Source organism: Corvus moneduloides, chromosome 2, assembly GCF_009650955.1.
Source record: "Corvus moneduloides isolate bCorMon1 chromosome 2, bCorMon1.pri, whole genome shotgun sequence".
Taxonomy (NCBI): domain Eukaryota; kingdom Metazoa; phylum Chordata; class Aves; order Passeriformes; family Corvidae; genus Corvus; species Corvus moneduloides.
In genome coordinates, this window is record NC_045477.1 from 35,129,595 (window position 1) to 35,154,960 (window position 25,366).

Genomic DNA, 25,366 nt, shown 5'->3' on the forward strand with positions numbered 1-25,366 from the left:
CTCTTCTGAGTAGAGAAGCACCAATGGCCACAAGCACTGGTTTTGGATGTTCTGATTTGAATTTGAGAAGAAATTAAAACACGAGAGGGATAGAATAGTGCTGGAGTAGTGCTTGCTATGAAGGGCTGTGAAATATCCACCCTTTGAGATTTTTAAGAATTGGCTAGGTAAAATCTAGTGTTGTCAATAGTCCTGATTCGAGCACAAGATTGGATCAAATGATCTGTAGAGATGCATTCCAACCAAATTTTATATGGTAGTAAGAAGAAAAAGATATTCTTTGTTTTAGTCATTTTGTGGAACATGTGTTACTAATACAGCAGAGAGAGGTTACAATTTTTTCTTTAGCATATTTCTGCCTTTCTATTTTCAGAAATCTTAAAATTATAGCCTAAAAATCCTGTAGCTTTTAGATGTTAATTTATTCTGTCTTTAATGAACAACAACAGGAAAAGTTCCATAAAAATAAAGAACCACCATTTTGAGTTTTTACTTCCTTTTTAGCTTCAGATAATGGTAATATCAAACTTCTGTGCTTCGGCTGATAAAAAATTCATTTTAACATTTAAGTCTGGCTAGATATTAAAGATTCATGGATGAAAAAGCTGAGTTATCTGTTTTGCTGTGTAAAGCACGTTTGATTTTTTTTTACATGCTTGTGTGCAAAATAGCAGTTTCTGGATGGGGAAGAGGTGCTGGGAATTGGATGGGAGAGAAAAGAGAACCATTAAGCTGAAGTCTCAGGGGATTTTTTTCCCTGTATTGAAAGTAGTATTCCTCAACTATTTCTTCTTTACTTATCTGGCATTCTAGTTGAATTGACAATATTTTATGGAAACACTTTTAAATTTCTATTGACACACAGATTTGACCTTTCAGTATTAAGCCATCACAACAAATATTACTGGTTTTGTGTTACAAAATGATCATTAACAGTTTTCTGACTATGGTTTTAGGAAGCAAAACAATAGGATAAAAGAACTGCACCTTTTAACAATGACTCCTGAAAACTGCTCCTTTGGGATCTTTAGCATTGACTTAGATCACGAGATATTCTCCATGTTTTAAAAGTGTCCATTTGCTGAAAGGGGTTAGCTGCATTTCCTGTCAGTCTTTCTGTGGGAACAGAGTTTACACTCCTGTTTCCCAGACAAAGAAAGTCTTTGACTGCTGTAGGTATAACTTTGAAGTGAATTTTACACCACATTTAGTGTTACCGTGCATGTGATGAGTAAAAGATACGTAGAAGCCCACTGATAGAGTTATAGGAACACATGAAATTGTGAGCTCACAACAGTCATTCACCATGCCTAACCCAAAATCAGCATATTACCTCTACCCTAAAGAGAATAAACTATATGTAGTAGTTTGGGAAGACTGATGATGCCTTTTATTTATTCCTCTTATTAAATAAGTTGCAAATTTGGCACTTAGATGTTCAAGTTAGTATTTTCATGCTTAGCTTTTTTCTGGGGCTGGATTTTTTATCTAGGGGTAGCAAAGGTTTTATGATTGTTTTTCTTTAAAATTTAGTGTAAAATATATCTATTGCTGCTAAAGTCATTTTAATTAGCCACCATTATAATTAAATTGAATTTATTTTTAACTGTAGCAGTTTGATCATTTAAAGGATCGAGGGAGAATTGCATGCCTGAGTTCATGTTCTATTCTGTGTTAGAAATGGCTGTGCTATTATGTTTTAAAAACCACATTATTCCAAACATAGACTCAGAGTGTTAATTTATAGGAGCCAATGAAACTGAATCCACACAGTATTTCTAATGCATTTATGAAAAGCTATCTAAAAACCAACAAATGCAAGTCTTTGGGAAAACTGCAGTTCATTTATCCTCCAGAATGTATTTGGTACATTTTTGCCGTAGAACTCTTTCAGATTCTGTACTCACACTGCAGTATATCAAAGCTGCTCACAATTTTGTCATGCTGACTAGATTGTTTTAAAAAGCCTGCATGATTGAGCACAGCGTTAAATGGCCAAAGCTAGTTTTTCTCTCTACTTATTTCTTGCATCCCTTTCTGACACAGAAACACTGTCAGGAGTCATTCTGTTCTGTGCTCTGAATGCCCAGTCCTGTTACGTTTTAACATTGAAGAGATTGGAGGAATAGGGGGAATGTGTCTGGCAAGGGATTATGGTGAGAATAGGTGTGAAAATGAGGGATAACTTGTCATTGATATGTGAGAATGGAAATCACAAGAAGGGAAGACTGGTATTTAATCACGTAAGAAAACTAGGATTTGGAAAGGGAATTCAGGACAGGACAGAAAAATAGGTGAAGGGGCATGAAGAACCACTGGAGTAGGGCAGCAGTGCAGAAGGGATTTCAGGCTACTGAACCAGCAAATCCCTCAGAGAGTGACAGATGAGGTTTGGGATAATCAATAGTTGCGCAGGTACACTGGCACAAGGAACCGAGATACAGAGCAGGTATCTGCTGATAAGGTGCTGGCAGGATCAGGCTCAGATAGAGATCCATCTCTCTCTAGAAAAGTGGAGAAGCACCCAGGGTTTCTGGGGGGTGCATGATGTGGGTGTGATCCCACGAGGCAGTCTGTCATGTTAGTTCATTGTCTGTCCGTCTGGAGGATGCCAGCCTGCTGCTGCAACTGGTTGCTCACTGTCTCTCACAAGCAGAGTTCTCATCTCTAGCTGTTAAGTTGGCAACCCTCCTGATGATTATATTGAATCCAATATTGTATCCCAGAATAAAATTTCTTTCTTGTTTTAGTCTTTGATCAATCTAAGGAATTGTTTTTTAAAAAAGGTTAGTTAAAAGAAGACTATTCAAGTTACACATTAAATGTTCAGTTAAAGGGGAAAAAAAAGAGTTTGTCTACATAACGTTAAAGAGGACCCTTGGTGACACACATTCCTTAGATTGAAGCTTGAAACTGCTAACTTGCAAAGCAAGTATTTTATATTTTATGTAATTAATACACAAATTTAATCTTAAACTGTTAAACTTTACAGATGTATAATTGTCTGCCTATTGTAAGATTTCATTTTGTTATCCAAATTTATTTTAAGTGTAATAAGTCTTGACTTGGGAGAATAATTTATGTTAAAGTAAAAATTTAGTCATTATCAAGTCACAGATAATCTCTTATTCCTGAATTATCCTTGCATATTTAAATAGGTCTGTCAGAGATCCCCAAGTAATAGGATTTGACTATTTCTAATACAATCACTGGAAGCTACTTAGTACTTAACACTTACAAAAAAATTAATCAAATTTTGGAATATGCTTTAGTGCTTGTATGGGGATTTTTGAAATGAGATAGTAGGATTGGCAGTGATAATACACACAGAAATGATAAGTGGCATTCAATAATGCACAGAGGAAAGGATAACCTGAAGTACATATGAAATAGAACATGGACATGGACCCTTCATGCAGCTCTTGCCACTTGAGAAAGACACCTTGGGGTGACTGGTTAGTTCTGTGACATTGTCAGCTCAGTACTCAGGAGCAATCAAGAAGGCAATTAAGAATGAAAATAAGATCTGATAGGAAAGGACAAGAGTGCAAAATATAATGGTTTTCTCTGTGAATCTGTGATGCATCCAGGTCTTGAATACTACATGGAGGCAAATGAAAAAACCCCTCAAAAGAGGGTGACAGAGATGAACAGGAGCATAGCATGGTTTCCAGGGAAAGATAAATAACAAATAATTCAGTGTAGAAAAAAGGTGTCAGAGACAGAACAGAGATCTGCAAAGGTACCCATGGCACAGAGAAGGCAACAGGCAAGGACTATTACCACTTTCTTACAACTCAGATACAGGGAGTTTATAATGCATTGCCAAATTTAAAATATGGGAAACAGAAGGTTTTTTAAATGTTACCCTATGTTATCAGCATGCAACCAACAGGCTTAGAGTACACAAAGGTAGAGCTTTTTGGGTATGTCACGATCAGTTTGTGGGGCTCAGTGCCAGAAAGGGCTGTGGAGCCTAAGAATATAAAAATGTTCAAATATGGATGAGAGTAAGTGCTGATTCATGGTGGACAGGCCTACTGACTACAGTCTTCTTGGATTTAATTTCTGGTCTGTGTGGTCCTTGCTGATTTTCAACAGCTGAGCAAAGAAGGACCGTTCTTTGCTGGTCTCTATTTCCTAAACCAGTTACTGCAGGGGACTTGGGCCTTTGGTCTGACAGTCTCTCTATTACAGCCTTCTTTTCCATTACTGCAACAGAAAATCATTAATGGTTTTTTTTTCAAATTAAACAGTCATTTCATTTCCTAATTTCTAGTGGTTAAGAATAATGAGTGTAGAATTGGGTGTAGAATATTAAAAGTTCTAAATTATACTTATGCCTTCTTGTAGGCCATTTCGTTTGAAAACTCGATTAAAATGTTAAAATAGTATTGTTAGGAGGAACAAGGCAATCCTTAATTGTCATGACTCTGCTAAAAAAGCACTTGTTTTGCAGTTAAAGAAACCTTTAAGGCATATGAAAACAGCAGTTAATAACAGAAAAGCTGAGAAATTATTAATTTTAGGATTTCCAGAAAGAACTAAGGTACTGCACTTCAGGTATTTTCTTCCCGCTCTTCATACTCCTCCTCTGTCTTTCATGTAGTTGAAATAAAACACATCATATGAGTCATTTGGTCTCATTTAAACTGACAGGATACAACCTATGAAATAAAATCAACTTTCAATTCTAATTACCCTATTGAACAATAAGGTATGTGGTTCTCCTAGAAGGTTATATGAATAAGAAACTCAGTCAAAGGGCATATATATATATATATATATATATATAAAAATCTCTGGTTATTAGAAGTGGAAGAGTTTATTTGTATTAAATTACCATTGATTTTTGGTTTAATAGTGAAATACTTTTTTTTAAAGTTCTTTGTCTACTTCCCAGCAACATTATTTTAGCAAAACTAATGTATTAGATGTCTTTATGGAACTTGGATACAATTAAAAATTGCTACTAAAAAAAAAAAAAAAGTTGTAAACTTGTACCATTGGGAGATTTATTTTCTCTCAGATTGAATTTATTTTCTCTCAGATTGTTTCCCAGCTATAGCCCTGCATACTTAATATGCTGTGAGAGCTGAGCTGGTTTCTTGCCATATCATAAAAGGTTTTGAAATGTTTTAAAACCAGAAACTGTTAACATTTAATGTGCTATGTGTTGTCAATTGAATCCTACCAAACAGGATTCTGCAATAAAAAAAAAGTTGATTTTAAATTGAGGACCCTGCATGATGCTGAGGAGAGAATGATTTTTAATAATGCCATTTTCTTATAACTTCTGTTCCTCAATTAAGTCATCCTGAAACAACAAAACAATGATGATCTAAACAAGGAATAATTAGGACTGCAAACAACAAGGAAGATTCACTCTCTTTACACAATCTGTTATGAAATAAATCAATAAAACCAGTGTTAGACGAATTTTCTACCTCTCACTGTTACTGTTATCTTTTCCACCAATTAGTTCTACCTTTCTGTGAGAGTTGTGCCTCACTGCTGTTATATCTGTATTGAATAACAATTCCAGCTTTCAATTTTTCTTATTTTTTATTTTCTTGCTGGAAGAGTGACTGCTGTTCATGTTACCATTTTAAAGCTTACCTTTGGCATGGAGTGATTCGGTTCTCTGTCCTGTGAGTTGATCTACTGGGGCATGTTCAAGCCATGCTCTGTTGCTACTTAGGTTTATTACTTACATTTTCTGTTGCCTTTCCTTTACTGTTGTGTCCCTGATTCTCAGGCTAACATAATTGTTGCTATCCATCCAGACCTAGTGGTAGCTGCTCTCATTTATCACAAAACTTTGTTTTTATCTCACCGACAAAGAGAACAGGGATGTCTGTTTGTAACTAAATAAACAGTTTAAAGGCAGAAAGGAAGCAGATCTGACTAATAAGTTACAGCAGAAGTTAGTTTATTTTTCAGAGTAGATCCATATTACATAATTACTCTTTAAAAGAGTATTTATTGCAGTTATTGAAGATGTATACAGTAATATTCACACATTTGGCATTTTAAGGGGATTTTTTATGCAAAGGTATTAACAAAAATGAAGATAATGGACAAAAGAAATTTCACAATATAGTTCTTTGTTCTTCCTCAAATAAAGTTTCAAAAACTTCTTAGTATTTATTTTTAAGTAAAACCTCTGAAGTTGTACCTGCTGTATCTGAAAGTGATGCAATTGCACAGAAACTACCATGAATCAGTCCTTAAATAATATATATCTAGCCTTTACACTTTTCTTAAAGCATGCTAAATGGCTTGCTACATGTTTTTAAATTCATTTGAAGAATTAGTGCATCATAGTGTAAGGCTTCGATGTTTATGTTCAATCTGGCTCTTAATTATTTTTGCAAGAAAAGTTGAGGTGACCTTGGCTGTATTGTTTCAGAAGGGCACATTAAAAACTCTTTCTAAATAGCACTCTCATTATCCCATGCTTTGAGAGAGGATAATCTATCTCTGTCATAGCACTGGAGAGGATGTGCGAGACAGGATTTATCAGGTGGGCTGATCCCTTTGGAAAGAAGTTCTTTCTTCTTTCTGTGAGGGGACATACAAATGACATGAGAAAATGCAGCATTAGAACAAACTATTTAATAAAGCCAGGTGGTCTTCATAGTCTTCTTTTTTTAAAATAGGGGATTGTTTTCTTCCAGAGTAGGTGGGTACTATTGTAGTTAAGTACTAGTTTGCCATAGAGAAGGTGAAGAATCAGGAGGGTATTTGAAGACTGGCTGTTGCAGCAAGTATCTCATATTAATTTTGTGATTAATGGCCTATATGGAACGCAGTTTGTATGAGAAGAACAGTGCCCCATATAATTTTAATCATTCTTTTACTTTATATTTTTTATCCCAACTTTCAAATCTTTTTACACTACTTAATTCATATTTTCTAAACCAAATTGAGAGAGAAAATAAGTTTATACTTATCCTGGACACTGGATGTTATGTACTGCGCTTTTTTTCCAATTTCTTGCTTTTCTGTGCCAATAAAACGCAGTCAGAGCCCAGCTATGCAGCTGGCAGTTGTTAGCCTATGCATCTGAATAGGATAGAGGCATCTAAAGGACCAGTGCAGTCCATGTTCTCCATGACCTTGAAGAGAGTGGCATCTGATGGGAATTCGGTGGCTTTGATGATCTCAGACCATTTCAAAGGCCTTACAAGAAGTGCACTCATAACTGGAAATAGCTGATACCCTGAATCCTCTTCTAACCAAAGAGTCCAAGTTTTAAAACGATAAGAAGTATGAATTCCTTTTCTTAGCCTTAAGACCTCTCTCTGCAGCTCACATACTGAGGACATGATGGTAACTAGGTCACAGTACCACTTACGTAATATCAGGACTTTATACTCAGACTTGTTCCAGTTTCCTGTTATTTTACCACCCAGCAAGACTGAATGGAGTGAAAAATGTTTGAAAAATGTTTTAAAACATGCTAACATTTGCTAAATGTTTTAAAATTCGCTGAGCCTCATAGGACAGTTTGTTAGGACTCTGTGTTTATACTTGAAGGACTAATTTGGTCTCAATAACTAGGTAGATGGTGAATGTTTGACTTCATTCTGCTTTCAGAAGCAGCTTGTAACTGTCAATTAACAAAGAAATTCCTCATATCTATCCATCTCTGTGGCATGATTTGTGTCTCAGCATGAGGTTGGATGGTCACTGACTGATGACTCAGTGTAGTTTGAGCATTCACAGTGTATCCAAGGGGTAGCAGCACTGATGTCGTCTACGACTCAGAGAAGACAATTAACTTGAATATAGGACACTAACAAATTTTTTATGGACTAGTTAGTGTTTTAAGCCGTGGAGAAATGTACAGTTTTTATTCATCTTCCTGCACTGGGGCAATATTTCTTCGATTTTCTTAGTAGGTATCATTTATGCTTGATATTTGTACTTGTTCTTTCATTATTGCCTAAAAGCAGAAGTGGTTTCTAAGGGAATAAAAGGCAGTATTGGAAAAAAGTGCAATTGAATATTTTTTCTCTGCATTTTCTTTTAATTGAAAGCAACAATTGATTTAGTAAATAAATTATTAAATCCAGCCCTCTAAAGCAAGTGAAATATACTGATAAAAAATGATTGCTACCTTAAATGTTTTTAAAGGGATTTTACTGAGTGCATGACACAATGCTTTATAACCAAATGAGTGACAGCTTTGCTATTTTGCTATTTGGTAATCTTAAATTGCCGTTTCTTTAACAGTAAAGTTTTCCCTGGGAAATTCAGACGCAGAGAGTTCTCAAATCATGTGTCAGGTTGCTATGAATAATGTTATTAGCATTGAGTGAGACCAATTTTTAAGTAAAGCAGCTACTCCTTTTCCCCCAAAGGAGAAACCCAGAAGGTAACAAAGGAAATTAGGTTCTCTGTATCTGCCAGCACATCCACAACTGTAATAAATTCTGGTACCTGTGAAAGTCACAGCAAAACCCACACCCATGTGAGGCATAATGCAGCCAGAAGAACAAAAAAAGTTCATTAACTTCTCGGCCTCTTGATATTTTCAGGCTTCTGAAATAAGATTTCCATCTAGCTAATATTGTATGACAGTGATTAAAGGCAGTGGCATACCCTGGATCTTCTGGCAAAAGTGTGGATATGATAGCAATTGACCCTTGACACTCTTTAGAGCAGAAATGTCAGGAAACAATGAGACGAGTTTCACCCTGCCAGTGGGCCTTGACGTATGTCCTGGGGCCAAGTCAGGGAAATTACAAGGTGGGAGATTTACTGGGGATGTGGTGTGGGTTTGTTTTTTAAACTGCTGCTGTTCGTCTCCTGCGGATCCCTGGCTGCTTGATACAAAAGGCTGCATTCCCTTCTCCCCTCTCCCAGATGGCTCCTGGGAGGGTTGTGGTAAGTATTGCCTCCCCCAGGCAGGTGGCTCTAGGCAGCAGGGGAGAAATTTTAGTTTTAAGATCTTACTCTTTGTATCTAACTTCACAGGCTGCTGTTTGCAACTTAGAGCAGCACTGCAAGTGCGATTGCAGTAGCCTTGGCAATAAGGTTAGCTGTTTTTCAGATGTGGTCTGCATAATCACATTTTGAAGGCTGAATCTGGAAAGAGTGCAAAGAACTCTTGAAACGCAATGAATTGCCTGCCAATGAGATGAATTGCTCACAGAGTTTATTACCATCAGTGGTTTTATAGGATATGGGTCAATTTGACAATAGCTCTACTTGCAAAGTCCCAGCTCACTGGGACACAAGAGTATGTTGTATTAACAAGTAATATGTACTTCATCTATATTATAAATTAATGGGTAAAAAATACTTCTTTTTCAGGTAACAAGCATATTTTCTTCTATGCTGTGCTCAAAATTAAGATACCGAAAGCTGTGTAGAAGTAATGTTAGATTAAAAAAAGAGGAAAAGAAAGCAGCGTATGGGGGAAAGCAGAGTATGGCCTCACTTTCTCAACTTCAGAGACAAGATACTCACTTTAAGTGCCACACTTCCCAGAGAGCAGTTTTATGGTCCACTTGTATTGTGTATATCTTTATATGCAGCTACTTGAATGCCATACTACTGTTATCAAACTCTAACAGTTCCTTTAACAGCGCACTTTACTTGGAAAAGCCCCACTGAAAAGGTCTTGATAGATATGCTATGCATGCTTTTAAAATGATTGCTGTGTTTTCTCTATATTCTCAGCAACTAATATGCACCTGATCTTTTACTCTTGTCTCTGTATCACCAGGCCTCCTGAACCTGTTTACAGCACTGTGAACAAACTGTGTGATAAACCACCTTCTCCTAGGCACTATTCCCCTGTCGAGTGTGACAAAAGCTTCCTTCTTACAGCTCCCTACCCCCACTACCACGTAGGCCTGCTCCCTGACTCTGAGATCACCAGGTACTGCATGCGCTTCTTCCTCACCTCCTTTGTTAGAGTGCATGAACATCACTGGATTTATCTCATAGTTTGCATCTTCACCATAGATCTTTTTCTATAGCTTGTGCTTATTTTTAACCATGCTTTCACATCTGCACCACTGGAAGATACATGCTACCGTGGTATATAATTTTGGTCATCCAAAATCCAGTGATGAACACAGGCAATGTTTTGATCCATTGGAATGGTGTTCTAAAATAGGTTACATAATATGTACCACATTTTGCAACTGAATTCAGTGTTTTTTTCTCTTTGAGTATGGAAAGTGACCAAGACTTCACTGAAAGCTGTAGTAATTTTTTTTGAATCAGTCACTTTATTCCTTTGTTGTGCATACTTAGTTCACTGAGCATCTTTGGGTTTATAGGGCAGCTGCCTAAGCCATTCAGAAGAAATAGAGCAAAAAATAATCACCTCCCTCATCAAATCATGGTTAAGAGTGCATCTAAAATTTAGCATTCCCTAGGCTAGCTGTGCTCTGAGAGAACAGTTAGGAAAGCCTAAAATGACGAACATTTCCATAACTGAAATAATGGAAGATCTTTCTGTAAAACATTGTCAGTGGTTACCTCCTGATAAATATTTAATGAAGGAAAGCAGACTATCCAAAACTGTATGCTAGTAAAACCCAACTATTTTTCCATAGACTACAAGGATAGTAGTAAACAATTTGCAAACAAATATCTGGGAGATAGAGGAAGAGTTAGGCACAATTTTTCAAGAGTGCTTAATTTGTTAGGGAAAATTCTATCATCTTTTATATTCTAGAATGGAGGAAAAATAATTATGTTTGGAGCTTTGATCATAGATATTTTCTACAGAAAACATTTTTCAAAGCAAAGAGTAATGTGGGAAGAGAAGAGCAGAAGTGTGTAAGTGGAAAGTAAAATGATAAATTAATGTAAGATAGAGTAACAGGGATTAGGAAGACAGCTGTGAACAGCACTGCAGTGCTATGAAATAGAAAGCTCCGTTAAAAAGAGTAGGAAGACAAACATAGCAAAGAGTGTTACAAATGTGGCAAAACCATGCAGAAGATACCACTTTGTTAGTATGAAAACTGTGTAGCTTCTAGAATTTTTAAAAAGATGCTTAATCAAAGCGGTCAAAGTGATATTCAGCCCAGTGCAAGTTTGTGTGAAACACCTTGATTAGTACAATGTTTTATGAAGGTGTAAATCTCTGCACAAGGGTGCCAGGCACTAACAGATCTGCCCATAATATTTTAATTTCCCTGCAAATATTACCTTAAATGGAATAAGTGGGCAAAAAGTAGTAAAGTTTCTCTGGTTCTTTAGGTATAGTGTAAGTATGGGTAATTTATCTGTGCATGACAGTGCTTCTGAGGTTTTAGAATGAGACAATGCAAGAGTTCGTTATAGAAAGAGTCTTACAATGGTCCCCTTGGAAAGGAAGGTTCCAACTTGAAATAGAAAATTGAATGAGGCATTCTGGGGGATGTTGGGGCCATGGAGTTGAGTGCCTTGCTAACCACAGAGAGAGGTAATACATTGCTAAATGGTTGATCTCTGTAGACATGACTACGATGGAGGGAGGTTGGGGGAAAATGATTATGTTAAGGCTGCTTCCTGCAACCACATATTTAGAAGTCAATAATCAGTGGAGCCCTGGAGAGCTCATAAAACTGTGCCATTTTCCCCCTTGAATGTATAATTCTGTACATTCTTTTGCTTTACTGTTGACTCAATATTTGGTCATCAGATATTTGATGACCTGACATCAGGACTTGGAAAGTTGGGTATTCTTCTGCTGAGTGTGAGTTAACAATTCTCTTTAAGAACAAGGTTTCATTTATCTTCAGTCTACTTCCATGTAATATTAAGCTCTAGTCCCTGTATATTTAATTAGTTTGTTTAAATCAGTAGTCCAACAAAAACTGCAAAAAGAACATAAAGTATGAGAAAAGACACAACTCATGGTTAAATGCTCTGCACTATACTCTGCTACATGCTGTTGCAGAGGCAACTGATTACTATAATTTGTACTTCCTTCACACTGTGAAATAACATTCAGATGGAAAATACGACAGTTTTCCATGTTCTCAGTACTGTCATCTTTTCCACAGGACTCTGAATAGTTGAGTGTGGAGGAAGACATTTGAAATAATATTTCAGCAAATGCCTTTGGTGAGGAAAGTGACAGCTTTACAACAGATCATGATTCAATTTCCAAATTGACTCAGTATTCACAGTTGGAGAACAGATTTCAGAAAAGTACTGATCTCATTTTTACCCTAATCTAAGTGGCTGTTCTTGCAAGAGTATTTAATGTACACAACCCTAAATTTCCCAAAGACAATGTGAGTTTCAGGGCTGTATTGTGTTGAAAGTTTTGAAGAATTAATCCAATAAAAGACCCTGTTTTAAATCCACAGCTGGCATACCACTATCTCTATGGGAAGTTCTACTAAAAAAAAAAAATATCTTCCAAATATTGACCAGGTATTTTAAAAGGTCCCCCTCTCCTCATCTGAATTTCTCAAAGCTCTTTTCCTCCACATTAAACACTTCAGCGAACTCCAGTCAAAAATAAAAAGGTATCTTGCTGTCTTCATGCAGACGTCCTAGAAAGAGTTCTTCATCAGCATTTGTGAGCCTCAAGTTTGGGGAGGAAATGACAGGGATTATTTACTTGTTTTGGTAATTGCAGATATTGTCATATCTCAGTGCTCCAGTATTGGGAATCTGCTGTTGATCTGCAAGAAATTTAGTTTGACAAATGACTCTTCCAGAGGAAGAGGAACATGATGCCATGTTCTCCCAACTGAAATGTTTGTAAGCCAGCCAACGCCTTTCAAATTGCTGCTCCAGATAATTTGTCAGCTGCTCCTCAGATGACTGTTTTGTCAAGGCTCATTAACTTAATAGGCAGAGAATTCATAGGCCAAAGCTTTATTTGTCTATAATAAATTCAAGTTTATAACCCTTGCTTTTATGGTGGCCTGTCAACTCCTGGGAGATTTGGAGGTCTAGAATGATGTACTTCCATTTTAGGATAAGTGTAATTAGTTTTCTGATTGAGTTATCGGTTCATATGAATTGATTTTAAGAGGGCTATATCAATGTGCAACAGCTGAAAATCTGTTCCATTGAAGGCAGGAGTAGAGAGAGAATTTTGGAGTATTAAGTTTTCTTTTGAGAGCACCATGTGGGAATGGATGTGGAGTATTCATGTTCTGGCCCCTGTCATTACTAACTATTATGTCTACAAATAGAAGATTATTGGCAGTGAAAGGAAATCACATCTCATGGATGTAACACTCCTGTTAAAAACATGAGACTTTGTTTCAACACTGTATAGCACAAAATGTTCCCAGGCTTTGCAGAGAGCTTCATTGCATTCACCTCTACAAAGACATGCTAGAAAAATGCTTTGGTTTTACCTAAAATTAACTTCCTTGTCTTCCATGAAATCTTTCCAGCCCTCTAGTTGCCAGAATACTTTTTGTTAAAGGGCTGCCCTGAAATTGGGTTTTTTGGGTTTTTTGTTTGGGTTTTTTTTTTAAGTACTTGAAGGGAAGGAACTAATGGTTGGCTTTCATTTCAAGATATTTGATGAATCAGATTAATGACAGCAGTTTTTGGAAACACCTCTACTTTCTTATGGATTAGGGAGAGAAGGTAACATTGGCACAAGTCTCTAGAGCAGTCTTGAAGAAAACAGCATGCCATTGTCATGGGTATTCAAGGGTAACTGAGCATTGTGTAACTCCTAAGAGCCACAGGAATAAAAGTGTGCTGAAATGGATGCAGGCATATGGGTAAGGAGACGGTAATGTCCAAAATCTTAATGATGTGTGATGCTGCTTCCAGTGCGGGGCTGAGTCCCCACAGCCTCCCTGTAGGCACGGAAGGGTCACCACACTCCTGTGGTCTTTGCAGCTGGAGCACTGCTGCCTATGGTACCCCCACTTAGCTTTAGGGATCCCTGGGATCCTTAAGCCACAAAGGGACCACTGAGGAGATGCTGACCACTTTTCACAGACCCCGTGAGGAAGTTAAGGTAACTGCACTTGAAGGTGTGAATGTTGAGTCTCTCTGGTACTCACTCTCTCGTTATTAATACTGCACAGCCTTTTCCTTCCCAGTAACCTGCTGGGAGCAAGCTTATTGTCAGAGTGATGCATATAACTGTACCTGTGTGTGGCTGCCTTCCAGGGAGGCTCTTGTCATCTTTATTGAAATTCACATTGTACAGGAGTACTCAGCATCCCCTGTTAAGTCCCATGTGTTTAATATGGGAATTTTACCTCCCAAAACACATCTTGCCATATTTTGTGTTTTTTGAAGTGCCTGGAAACCTGAAGATGGGACCTATCAAACAAGTAGTAAAAAAGCAACAGTATTATGAAATTGAGTCTTCAATTTGCCCCACATAAACACAACCACCTTTCTTGAATTTAGAAATAACTTCTACTGTTTAGTTCTCTTTGTTTACCTTTTTTTTTTTTTTGGTAGAAATTTCAAATACCAATTACAAAATGGGAAAATAGTCTGTTTGAATCAAATGGATGTAACTACTTAAATATTTAAAACCAGAATTGGAGCATCTTTGTACTTCATATTTTAACAACTACAGATCAGCTTCAGGACTGACCTGCATTTTACACAATCCAACACAGAGAGCAGGCTTATATATAACGAGGTACTACTACTAAAAAACATTGCTTAAAGACAGTGGAGGGGAATAAGCACACAATTCTTTCTGTGGATTTTTGAACATAAAAATAGGCAATACTGAGGTTCAGGTTATTCAGTGCCAATGAAAACTAACCTTAAGTCACAAAAAAAACCCCATCTTTTGAAAATATAAGATACCTGGTTAAAATAATTCTTAGAGAAGTAGTTCCCTAAAACCATAAAGTGGCATTTTAGAAAGTGAATACTGTGGGTTTTTGTTTTGAGAAGTGATTTTTAAGGCATACTTATACACAAATTTAGGCATTCAGAGGCACAGAGCACTAAGCAATTGAAGAGATTAAACTGGTTATCACAAAGGCTGGCTTGGGTGCTGATGTTCATACTGATGGGAAGCATCTTCTGTTGTTGATTTCAGTGAGAATCAGCTACGTAAGTGCTGTAGCCTTCACTGCCTGGACATCTTTAGCAATTCAAGCACTTCTTCAACTCCTAGACCTCTCTAAAAATAAGCTTGGAGACCTTGACTCACCAGCAGAAGCACACATCACAGTGGGTGGCAGGATGCAGCCCAGATGCATACAACTCCATGCACATTACGATTGACAGGGTTGTGCTGCTTCTGAAATCTGCTGCTCCAGACCTGCAGTATTTTTTAGTTATAAGGCAAAACACAATTAGCATAAACTCTGTTGATTAACTGTCTACAACTTAAATGCAGCATTTGATGTAGATTGTCCCTGCTTGTGAATCAGCCTCCTGAGGCCTTTAAATTATTTAAGGATCTTTTGGAAATGATAGAAGTTAATTGTGGATTTTCCTTATCACTTTCAATTAACAAATTAGAAAGTCTTAACTGGAACAGTTTCCTATAATTTCTGTTTAATCCTGACTGAAGTGTTCTCTTCAAGTAAATGATCCAGTCGTATAACTGTTAGTGTTAATGAAAGAAAAATGATGCTGCCTTTCAATCTCAGCTCTCATGCTGTCTTGCGTGCATGAATCTCTGACCCTAATAAGCACAAACATTCCTATAAACTCACTTATGTGCTTTCATTTTTTTAATGAGGAGTCTTCTATTGTGAACACTATTAATTAAAATTGCTAGGAAGATGCAACTTCTAGATGCTCAGAGAGATGCTTGCAGGAGAATCTTAACCTGTAAAGACATAAAACCTCTACAGTTCAAGTGTTTAATTATGTAGAGTTACAGAAGCCTTTCAGGTTAAGAGGGGGTGTGCTTCAGGTTAGAGCTGCTGGGCTTTATTTGCAGTTGTGCTGCTGACTAATTCTCTTCAGCTGAGAAAGTCACTTAATTCTATTTGCTTTTCTTTGTCAGTAAAATAATCTTCTCAGTTATATTAAGAACAATAACTACTATCATTAAATAGAATAGAATAAAATTTTTAAAAGAGAATAATTAAGGTGTTTGTTCTGCTCTGTCATTTGGGAAATGTTTCGTATTTTTTTAATATGGTTTGATTTTCAGAGATAATGTGCTTTCTTGTGCTACAGATCTCCTTTTGTTCACAGTCTGCACCCATGAAAATTAAACTGTATATTCTTAGCTCATAAAACGGACAGAAATATTAATTCAGTTCAGTTAAGTAGCAGTATTTTTTTTTGCTATGTCTTTACAGAAGAAAAAAAATCAGTTCTCAGTAAGAAAACATCTTTAAATCACTAGTATTAAAAATTTCCTGCTGTTTTGATTACAAGCAGAGCTACAGAGAGACATGCATAAACAAAGAAAAGATGTCTCCTTCCTTTCCATGCCAGCAAGTTCTGAATCTCAGTCTCTAAGTCACAGAAAATGTTCCTGCAGTATCAAAGGTCAGTTTCTATGTGTTTTTTTTGGATTAATGATGAAGACTGGAACCAGGAGAATAGACAAGTATGAGACTATTTTAAATGGTTTTGTGCCTAAGGGTTGTGGCCAGGGCATTCAGTCACCAGGCATAGGGAGGTTGTGGTGGACCATGACCCTCCAAGCTGAAGTTGTGCCCGGTGTCTGCCTCAGAGGCTGCCATTCACCACTAACTCTGGCTACAGCACTTACTGCCTAAATAGAAGGCGGGAGTGATGCTTCTGGCTATCCCATGAAAATCCAGTTGGTTCCTAACCAAGTTCACACAAAAACTTTCTTGTTTGAAATGGTCACCTCTGTGAGATACGTTACTGTTTTCAATATACGTAAGGACTCTCAAACATCTCATTCTGCTCTCTGAAAATCACCTCGAAATATTCCTTCCAAAAAGATAGAGTACTAAAAATCCAAACACAATGTTCAGATTCTTCTGAGTGTTGGGAGAAATTTAAACCCATGTATTGGTTCTCTATCTGGTTCAAGTATATTCAGAATAAATGACAAAAATTTGTCAGAAAGTGTCAGAGCTGCAGTAACACGCTACTGGAGCCATTCGCTAATTCAGACTTTGTCCACAGTGGCAATTTTTACCTGACAACTGTCTAAAGGCTACTATGAGAGATGGGTTTGGAGATTTCAGTTTCATTCCTGTGGACAAGTTTCCACATCATAGAAATCATCACTCCATCTGTCACAGTAATTGGTAGAGTCTTGGCTCATCAGAAAAACCAGGAATAAATTTAACCTGGAGAACAAATTACTCTTTTTACCCCATGAGAGAGTTCTTTGAGCTTAGAAATTAAATATTACTGTGGAGGCAGGGTAAATAAAGCTACGCTGTGGCTCCCTATGCTGTGCCTGTTGGGAAAAGAATAGTTTCCCGAGTTGTAACTGCACAGAAAAGAGCATGAAGAGCAAAGGGCTGGAAACAGATATTTGCCTGTGCCACTGACAGGTTGTATGACCTTGGAAAATTAAAACTTTCCATTTTGTCCAGTTGTGAAATGGGTGACACGTGTCTACAGACACCACCAGCAGCCCTTGGATTTAAAGGATAGTTCCAGCAGGTGGAGATATGCAAGGTTTTCTGCATAGAAAAAGAGTGATCATTAGAATTAAACAGAGTGAAGGAAGGTGTTGTGGAAAGCGGGTGAGACCTCTCATTACAGCAGTGTAGTTTGTCAGGGAAATGCAAGAGAATTATAACAACAGCAATAATGAACCTTCCCTCAACCCTGCACTAGCCTTCTTTTGCACTACATTTATCACAGTGGAATAATGTAGTGCTCTCTCAGGCCCCCAGATTGTGTTTTATTTATTTACCACCATTTATTTTTGTTGAAATAAGCTCTATACATAGATACTTTCCAATAATGTCTAGTTCTGTTCATTTCATCAAGTCAAATAAGGTCTGACTTTGAACAGAGCAGGATAAATCTAAAAACATGTTTGTGATACAGAAATCAGGAGGAAGTAGTCTCTGAGTCTGTGCTGGGCCAATGATACTGCAAGCCTATTTGAGGACACTGTTGTGGGAGGCATTGCAAAGCTAATGAGTTGTTTAAATTTGATCCTCCTCTCTTGTAGTTGGTGATTTCACTTTACATCTTCTTTCCAAAAAGTATAAAATACTAATTAATGGAATAGCCAGAAAAAGAACAATACTAAGTTTAAAAAAACTCAGAATGTGATGGGATCCACATTCTGGGTCTACTCTAAAATTTCTACATAATTTTGTTTTCCTTTTCAAATTTTTTTTCCCAGTATCAGAACATACAAGTACCTCTGTGGGTCTATAAGGATAATAACTATATGCCATGATAAAGGGAAAATGGATTTCAGTAATCAAAGGTTAAAACAGTGAGGTCACATTTTTCTGCTGTTTCTTTGTTTTTAAAAGGCCATGCAACCATCGTAAGAGAAATGTGATGAAATTTATTTTTTATTTCTCATGTTACTGCAGAAATAGTTATTGATCAGAACTCTTTACATTTCCTGTTTCAAAACCAGCATTTGTTGCTCTTTGAAAATATTGACTTTATAACTGGAACCGTCTGCAGAGACTTCAGAGTGATACAAGTAATGAAAACCGTAACACTCAAAACTTTAAGGTGCTCATTTAAATTTGAGCTGGACTGAAAATCTCAACATAACTTTGGGGGAGTTGTTGCATGTTGTTCCCTGATTCAGTCTGACAATACAAATACTACAAAGGAGTTTATCAAAACAGGAGAAATAGCAGAGAAGAAAACAAGAAATTGTGGAAAAATAAACTCCCGTTTACCTATATAGTACATTTATGTACATGTGCTACAGTTAAGTTAGTTGTTTTTAAATGCCATCTGAATAAATACCATCCTTATTTTAGGTTAAACTTTCATTTTGGTATGGAGAGGATTGCTGAAATTCTTTCCTTATTTATTTAAATCCATTTTGATGTAAATAAATCTATAAATATTTGTAATATTTAAGAGATGCAGAAGATAATAAGATTTTTTAAAATTACTATGTGATTCATTAGTCCACTGAGAGAATTGGCTGTCATAAAATGAAAGATGGGCTTTCAGATAATCTCATGAGCTAAAGTCCAACTGATTTCCAATAAAACACAGATTTGGAAGCACCTAAATTACATTTAAAAAGTGAAATTTGAGCCAGTGAAATATAGGCCAAAGATCTATAGGCAAGAATCTCTATTTAAATTCCATGGTTTGGCATACAATTGCTTTGCAAACCATGACAATTTTGCTCCATATGTTAGTTTGATTATTGAATTTTCCTTCTCTTCACCTTTCAAACAGAAAACAGTCTGAGCATATACTTGCTAGAGCCCTTTACCAGCCCCCTTTGCCTTCCTAATTAAAGCAAATTCACTCGTCTCAGTATTTTCTCACTTTCCTGTTTGGTGTGAGAAACAGTAACTCAGTCCTTCGCAAAGAATATTTTAAAGCTATCACTGTGGGGCTTGGGTATTTAGAGGTGCTATGTGTTTGACCACCAAAATTATCTTGCCATTACTTTAAACTTATTTGGTTTGTTGCTTTTTTATTTTGTTGTCTTAACTCCTAATGATGTAACCTAAAGTGAGATCTAAATATGACTTCAGATCTTTAAAATTACTGTTGTAGATTCCACTTCAGTTCGGAATATACATTCAGAGTTGGAAGGATAATTTATGTTATCCTAGCAGACTAGGATTGTGCCTATATTCAGTGAGTTTCTCTTCCAGTTCCATAGCTTCTTTGACAAATTTGCACTGTAATTTTTTTTCACGTTAGTTCAATATTTTCAAAGTGTGTGTCTAGGAAATAACAAAGTTGTGCTATGCAGAAAGACAGAAATTTTTAAGAGCATTGGTTCATTACTGGGAGCTGTTCAGACACCTGCTGTGCAGCTCTGAGGCTGTGGATCTCACCTACTACTACTGTCTCAATACTTGCATCCAAAATTTTCCCCACATGTAATTTTAAAAAACCAACACAACAAATGAAAGCTATTCTGAATTTACTGATTGTCAATGTCCCCAAAAGAGAGGGTACCTTTCTTACTACTACCTGTAGAGGACCTTGGGATCTGAACTAAAATCCTTGGGATTTTGAAAATACTGAAACCTTGTTTTGAAACTGAATAAGGGAAAAGGGGAGCTTCAGAGGTAATTTTTTGGCAATGTACGTTACACAGTTACTGTACTTCAACATAGTTTCTTAAGGGTATTAATTTGAGAAGTAGTACGGGGTGGGCAGGGAACAGAGGAAAGGGGGAGAAGAAAGATGGATGCTTATTTATTACACACAAGTACAGGGGAAATACAAAATCCTGAGCTTGAGTTTTGGTAGGAAACATTGAAAAGGCCAGGAAAAGAACTGCCCTTGATAAAACATATGTACATACGCTGAGATATTCAGTGCCAATTTGCAGTAGTAGGACAAACTGACGCAGGAGTTCATCGTAAACCAGTCATTATAAGCTGCTGTATCACTATGAAGTCACTGAGAAGAGGTTTTCTTTTTGTTCTAGCAAGAAATAAAAGGAAAAAAACCCATACATTAGGTATGCAGAAAGAGTTACAAGCTCTAAACATCCCTGAATTTTGTGAACATCTAGTTATGCAACTGACCTTTCTGGGTTGTACCTAAATTTAGCCAAGTTGTCATTGTAAATTTTTATGTAGAATTTGTTAATGTTTGGGGATTTAAAAGAATTAATTCTTTAAAAGGTTTTTATTTCATTTTTAAAGAATACCAGAAGCAACTACCTTATCTGATTTTTTTTTAATAATGCTTATAGTGCATAAAACTACTACTGTTACTGCAGAAAAAGCAAGGTCAGTGAAAGTGACAAGATACTAAAATACATTTTTTAGCTGACAAAGGGAAGGGGAACTTCTAGTTTGACTTTCAAAATTGAAATTTCAATATTGTTAAGGAAATACATGAAGAGATACTTTAGAGTCCCCAGGGAGATGCATAGACAATGTCTTTTGCCAGAGTATTTCAATACTCCATGCAGAAAATGCATCGTTTCACAGATAATTGGAGTTGTTTGCTTTATCTTTTGAGGATCATTATAGTTCTTGCTTTTATGATGTTGAAATCACTACACTTATGAAGTGGGAAGAAGGGAAAAGAATACAACTCTAGCAGCTGAGTCCTAAATAGTAATGACTGTATCTGCAATTGAGCTTTCCTAAAAAGCAGAGTGAAACCATCATAGTGTAGAAAGGGAGCATGTTAGGATGTGCGCTGAGCTGCACTGAAGCCCACACGGGTGGAGTACACAGTAGGGAAGCCAATTATCACTTGCTACTCCTCACTGGTAGTACAGTGCCCCTGTGCAGCCCAATGCAAGACCAAAGTCCTGAGTGGGTTCCAGCCAAGGCAGCTTAGCTGATGAAGCAGAATAACCTGCTTCCAATAAATGCCCACATTGATTAATAGCTGACTTGGGTATAATTAGCAACATGTAGACAGTTCAGCTACTGATCTGATGAAGATTGCACAAACTATAATCAGAACTCTGAGCCTGTTCAAGGTATGGTGACTATGAGTTGCAGGTAGGAGAACTTACGTAGTATCTGTGGTAAGAGCATGGCTGTGCAGGCTTGGTTGGAAGCAGAAGTCATACAGGTTTGGGTAGGACATAAACTCACGTAATGCTGTCATTGCACCATGCAGAAGAGAATTCGATTTTGACAGTTCATATGCAGCAGTATGAGTGGAGGTTGTTCATTTTTTATATCAAACCTTTACAACCATTTCATTTATTATCCTACTTCAGTCAAAGTGTGTAAGAATTCTTGTGTGACAAAGATATCTGAAGTCAGTGATGAATTCGTGATTGTCATTGAAATCATAGGTGCTGCCTAGACTATTGAGGCTCAAATGAAACTTCTCCTGACTGGTATGTCTACAGGATTTAGAAAGGGAAATACACAAAGAGAGGAAGTTTACTCCTGATGGAAGTTTGAGTGTATTTTTCCTAATGGATTTTGCCTGGTTTCACAGATAGTTCTTGTAGTCATCACTCAACAGTTAGCATTCACATTGGTACGCCACGGATTACAGAAATGGGTCTTTCAGCTAGGGTACTCATATTGTTCTTTGGAACAAAATATCAAAGACTCAAACCATACTGACAATGATAAGAATACAGGAATCATGTTCAACTGATTCCTTTTCCTTAGTTTTCCTATTTTTTTTTATACAATCTTGTACAATACCATAGTGATTTGATTTAATTGCAAGAGTAGAGTTTTGTGTTTTGACAAAAGTGGGATTAGACAGCAGATGTCTGCAAAGGAAGATCATTACAATACCAAAACCAAATCATATCTCAGCAAAGGCAGGAGAATTACATGACTTTGTTAGAGTTAAACCAGGAATAAACATGGCAACATAATACTCTAAGCAGTTTTCATGTCAGGGCTGACTGCCACGCCACATGACATCATGTTTTGTAGCATCACAACTATTTCTCAAAAAGCCTCAATGTATTTGGATTGTACTACTGTGTATCCTTCTTAAAGAATAGCATTACATGGTAAATAAATTCCTAAATTGTTGGAATGGCAAATCTATTTGCTGTTGACTTAAATAAATCAAGTAGCATGGACTGTTGTTCATCAAGAAACTTCAAAATACAATGCTGCAATATAAAGTTGTGGTTCTAAGTAATCACTATATAATAAGAAAGGGGATTTTTATAAAAAACTGATGTAAATATGCTCTTCAGTAAAATAGAATATGCTGTAAGTGTTTCACATCGGGTTTCTTTAATTTCTTTCATGTTTTCATGTTTAAATTTTCCAGTTCTGCTATTCTTGCATTACCACTTTAAAATGAAAGAAATCCATTTAATTAGTTTCAACTAACAAAAATGTAACATTGATGCAGCTTGAAAAATGACAGGATTTCTTCAGCTTGCACACAGTTTTCATCTTGTCTACCTTAATAATATTCCAATCCCTGCAAGAGTCTGGACATCTCATTTGTCTTGGTTTTATTAGAGATGAAGAAATGGAGAGAGTAAATGGCTTTACTAAGCTCCTAACAGAAATCCTCAGTGAAGCTAGGAAGCTTCAGATTCCCTTGCCAAAAGGGACAGCAAACAAAGAATAGAAATCAAGAGTACTTTTCGCAACTTCAAATTTTAGTACTGTACATATGAATTTAAATCAGTGTAATTCCCATTCTGAAATTTTAACAGAGCTTCATTTGAGTTATAAAATCAATCAGTGGAAAAAGGTGGAAGCTACCATTTGAATTGGGAACGTTGATTCATAGACTGATTAACCAATATCCAGGAATTTGGTAGTACTGTAAATACCCTTTATATTTCTAACAAGAAAAGCAAAATGAATCAAAATAGGTCCTAATAAATTCACTTTAAATGATACTAGTGTTTCCTCACTTAAGGCTTAGACCAGTCTCTATGTAGAGAATAAGCTGAAGTTCCGTGTGAGAAGAAATTATGTTGTATTTTCGTCTTAAAAATGCTGACAGTTTTACCTCTATTCTCAACTGGAGATGTGCATATTGTAACATTTACTGTAAGAATATTTAACAGGTCTGGGTTGCCATCAGTGAAATACATACATTGAAATAATTAATCTTTTCCAGCACTAATTTACACATTCTGCATCCACATTTAAAGGGAAGAGTTTTTGTTTGGGGCTGATGTGTTGCAATCTCTAATCTCTATATAAAGGGATTCTGCAGCTACAGTAGTTATCATGGGTTTAATAATAAGACACAAATTTAAATTAATTTAGATGCTTCAAAAGTGTAGAATGTATCCAGGCCTGTTTTGGCCCAGAAGAAAGAAACAGGAATGAAACCGTTCCACTTAACTTGGGTACAAAAGTTCTCATTTTATATCCAGAGTAATGAGTGACAGAACCTTCTTTGGGTTTCTTGATGTGTATTTACCCAACTGTATTTGGAGAATTCCACTGGTTAAAAAATATGATTATTTGAACAGGTATTTTCTATAATAGTAGACTTCCCTGGTATGTTGGAAGAGAGGTGTAACTTGGAATAAAGTAGTGTATCAAAGGAATTCTAAACACAAGAGCCTATTGCCATGGAACTTTCTTGTGAATCCAAGATTTGAAAATAAGGATGACCATCCAATGCATGAGCTTATCTTCCATAGGTTTTTTATCATCCAAATAATTCATATTTCATATATGAAGTATTCATTGATTTCAGGGAACTCAGAGGTTTTCAGCAGAACTGATTTCTCTTAAAAATAGCACATGAAGAGCTGAGGCAAAATTCTGCAGTGATAGCTCACTTCACGTGCACAGGATAAATATGGGCACAAGATACTCATGTTCCAAAATAGCTTCCTCGTGTGACTATTTCTTTTTGTAGTGACAAAAAACAATGGAATTCTGGTTTTAGTGCTAGTTAAGGTTAGATGAGTTGTTGGTATAAATCCGACTGTGACTGTTTGTATTGATTGATTCATGTTTCCTTGTGCTTCCCTGTCTGTTACTCAGATGTTTTCTCTTAATCACCAGTATTTTAAATCTCAGTGGACCCAGTGCAACTGGTTCTGGCCAAAACATGTGAGAACCAAAGTACCTAAATACTTGCAGAGGGGAGTAATTAGTTGCTAGCAGCAAAGAGAGACTTACTTCTAGATGAAGCTCTTTATTTAGTAAATGAAACCTGAAAGTAGAAGAAACATAGCAGTGTCTTTACACTAGTAAAGACCAGTAAAGCAGTGGCTTTACACTAAAGTAACCTTGAAATAACCCAAGGACCTTGGGTTTGCTGGCTGACTGATGAGAAGGTTGTAATTATACGAAATGATCCCTAACCTGTAAGAAATACTTGTAAAGTTTAGCAGAGGAAACCCAGGCTATTGTTCAGAACTTACACTATTTTATCTTAGTGATGTTAAATTAGTCACCAGGAGGATCACAAATTTGCTGTGTATCAGCTCATTCATGCACACACGCTTGCTAATTTTGCAGACCTTTTAAAACCAGTTTCCAATGTTTTACTCAAATGATTTATCTACTAAGTTTGTAACTAAACAATTCACCTTAATGACTGCCACAGGCATAGAGTAGAAGTCTTGATAAATTCCTTTCACAGTTCTCTCTTAATTAGCTAAATATCTCTTCAAAGAGTGAGTTTAATAACCATCTTTTAATAAATGGTGGTTTATTTATCTGTTTATGAATATAAGGATTGACATAATGGAACATATAAGTAAATAATACAGCATCATTCATCTAATCCAGTCTAGGGCCTATAATCAAAGCCAGGCAAAATTAATTACTAATGTGCTTAGATAGTATGACGGTCATCTTCTCTGGGAGATGCTTATGCCTGACACTCCCACTGGGAGTAACCCTAGAATGAGAAAAATTAATACATTTTAAATTTTTTTTCA

At 36.5% G+C, this 25,366-nt stretch overlaps 1 protein-coding gene across 28 annotated transcripts in view; it reads left to right on the top strand.

Annotated features, from left to right (window-relative positions):
- DLG2 (discs large MAGUK scaffold protein 2) overlaps positions 1-25,366 on the top strand; it is a 1,001,432-nt gene that overhangs the window by 736,332 nt on the left and 239,734 nt on the right. For 25 of the 28 annotated variants that reach the window (XM_032099063.1, XM_032099062.1, XM_032099064.1 and 22 more), the window contains one exon: positions 9,740-9,895. The exons of the other annotated variants lie outside the window; for them this stretch is intronic. In XM_032099063.1, coding sequence (XP_031954954.1) covers positions 9,740-9,895 — 156 coding nt within the window. The remainder of the gene's footprint in view (positions 1-9,739; positions 9,896-25,366) is intronic. 28 annotated transcript variants of the gene reach the window in all.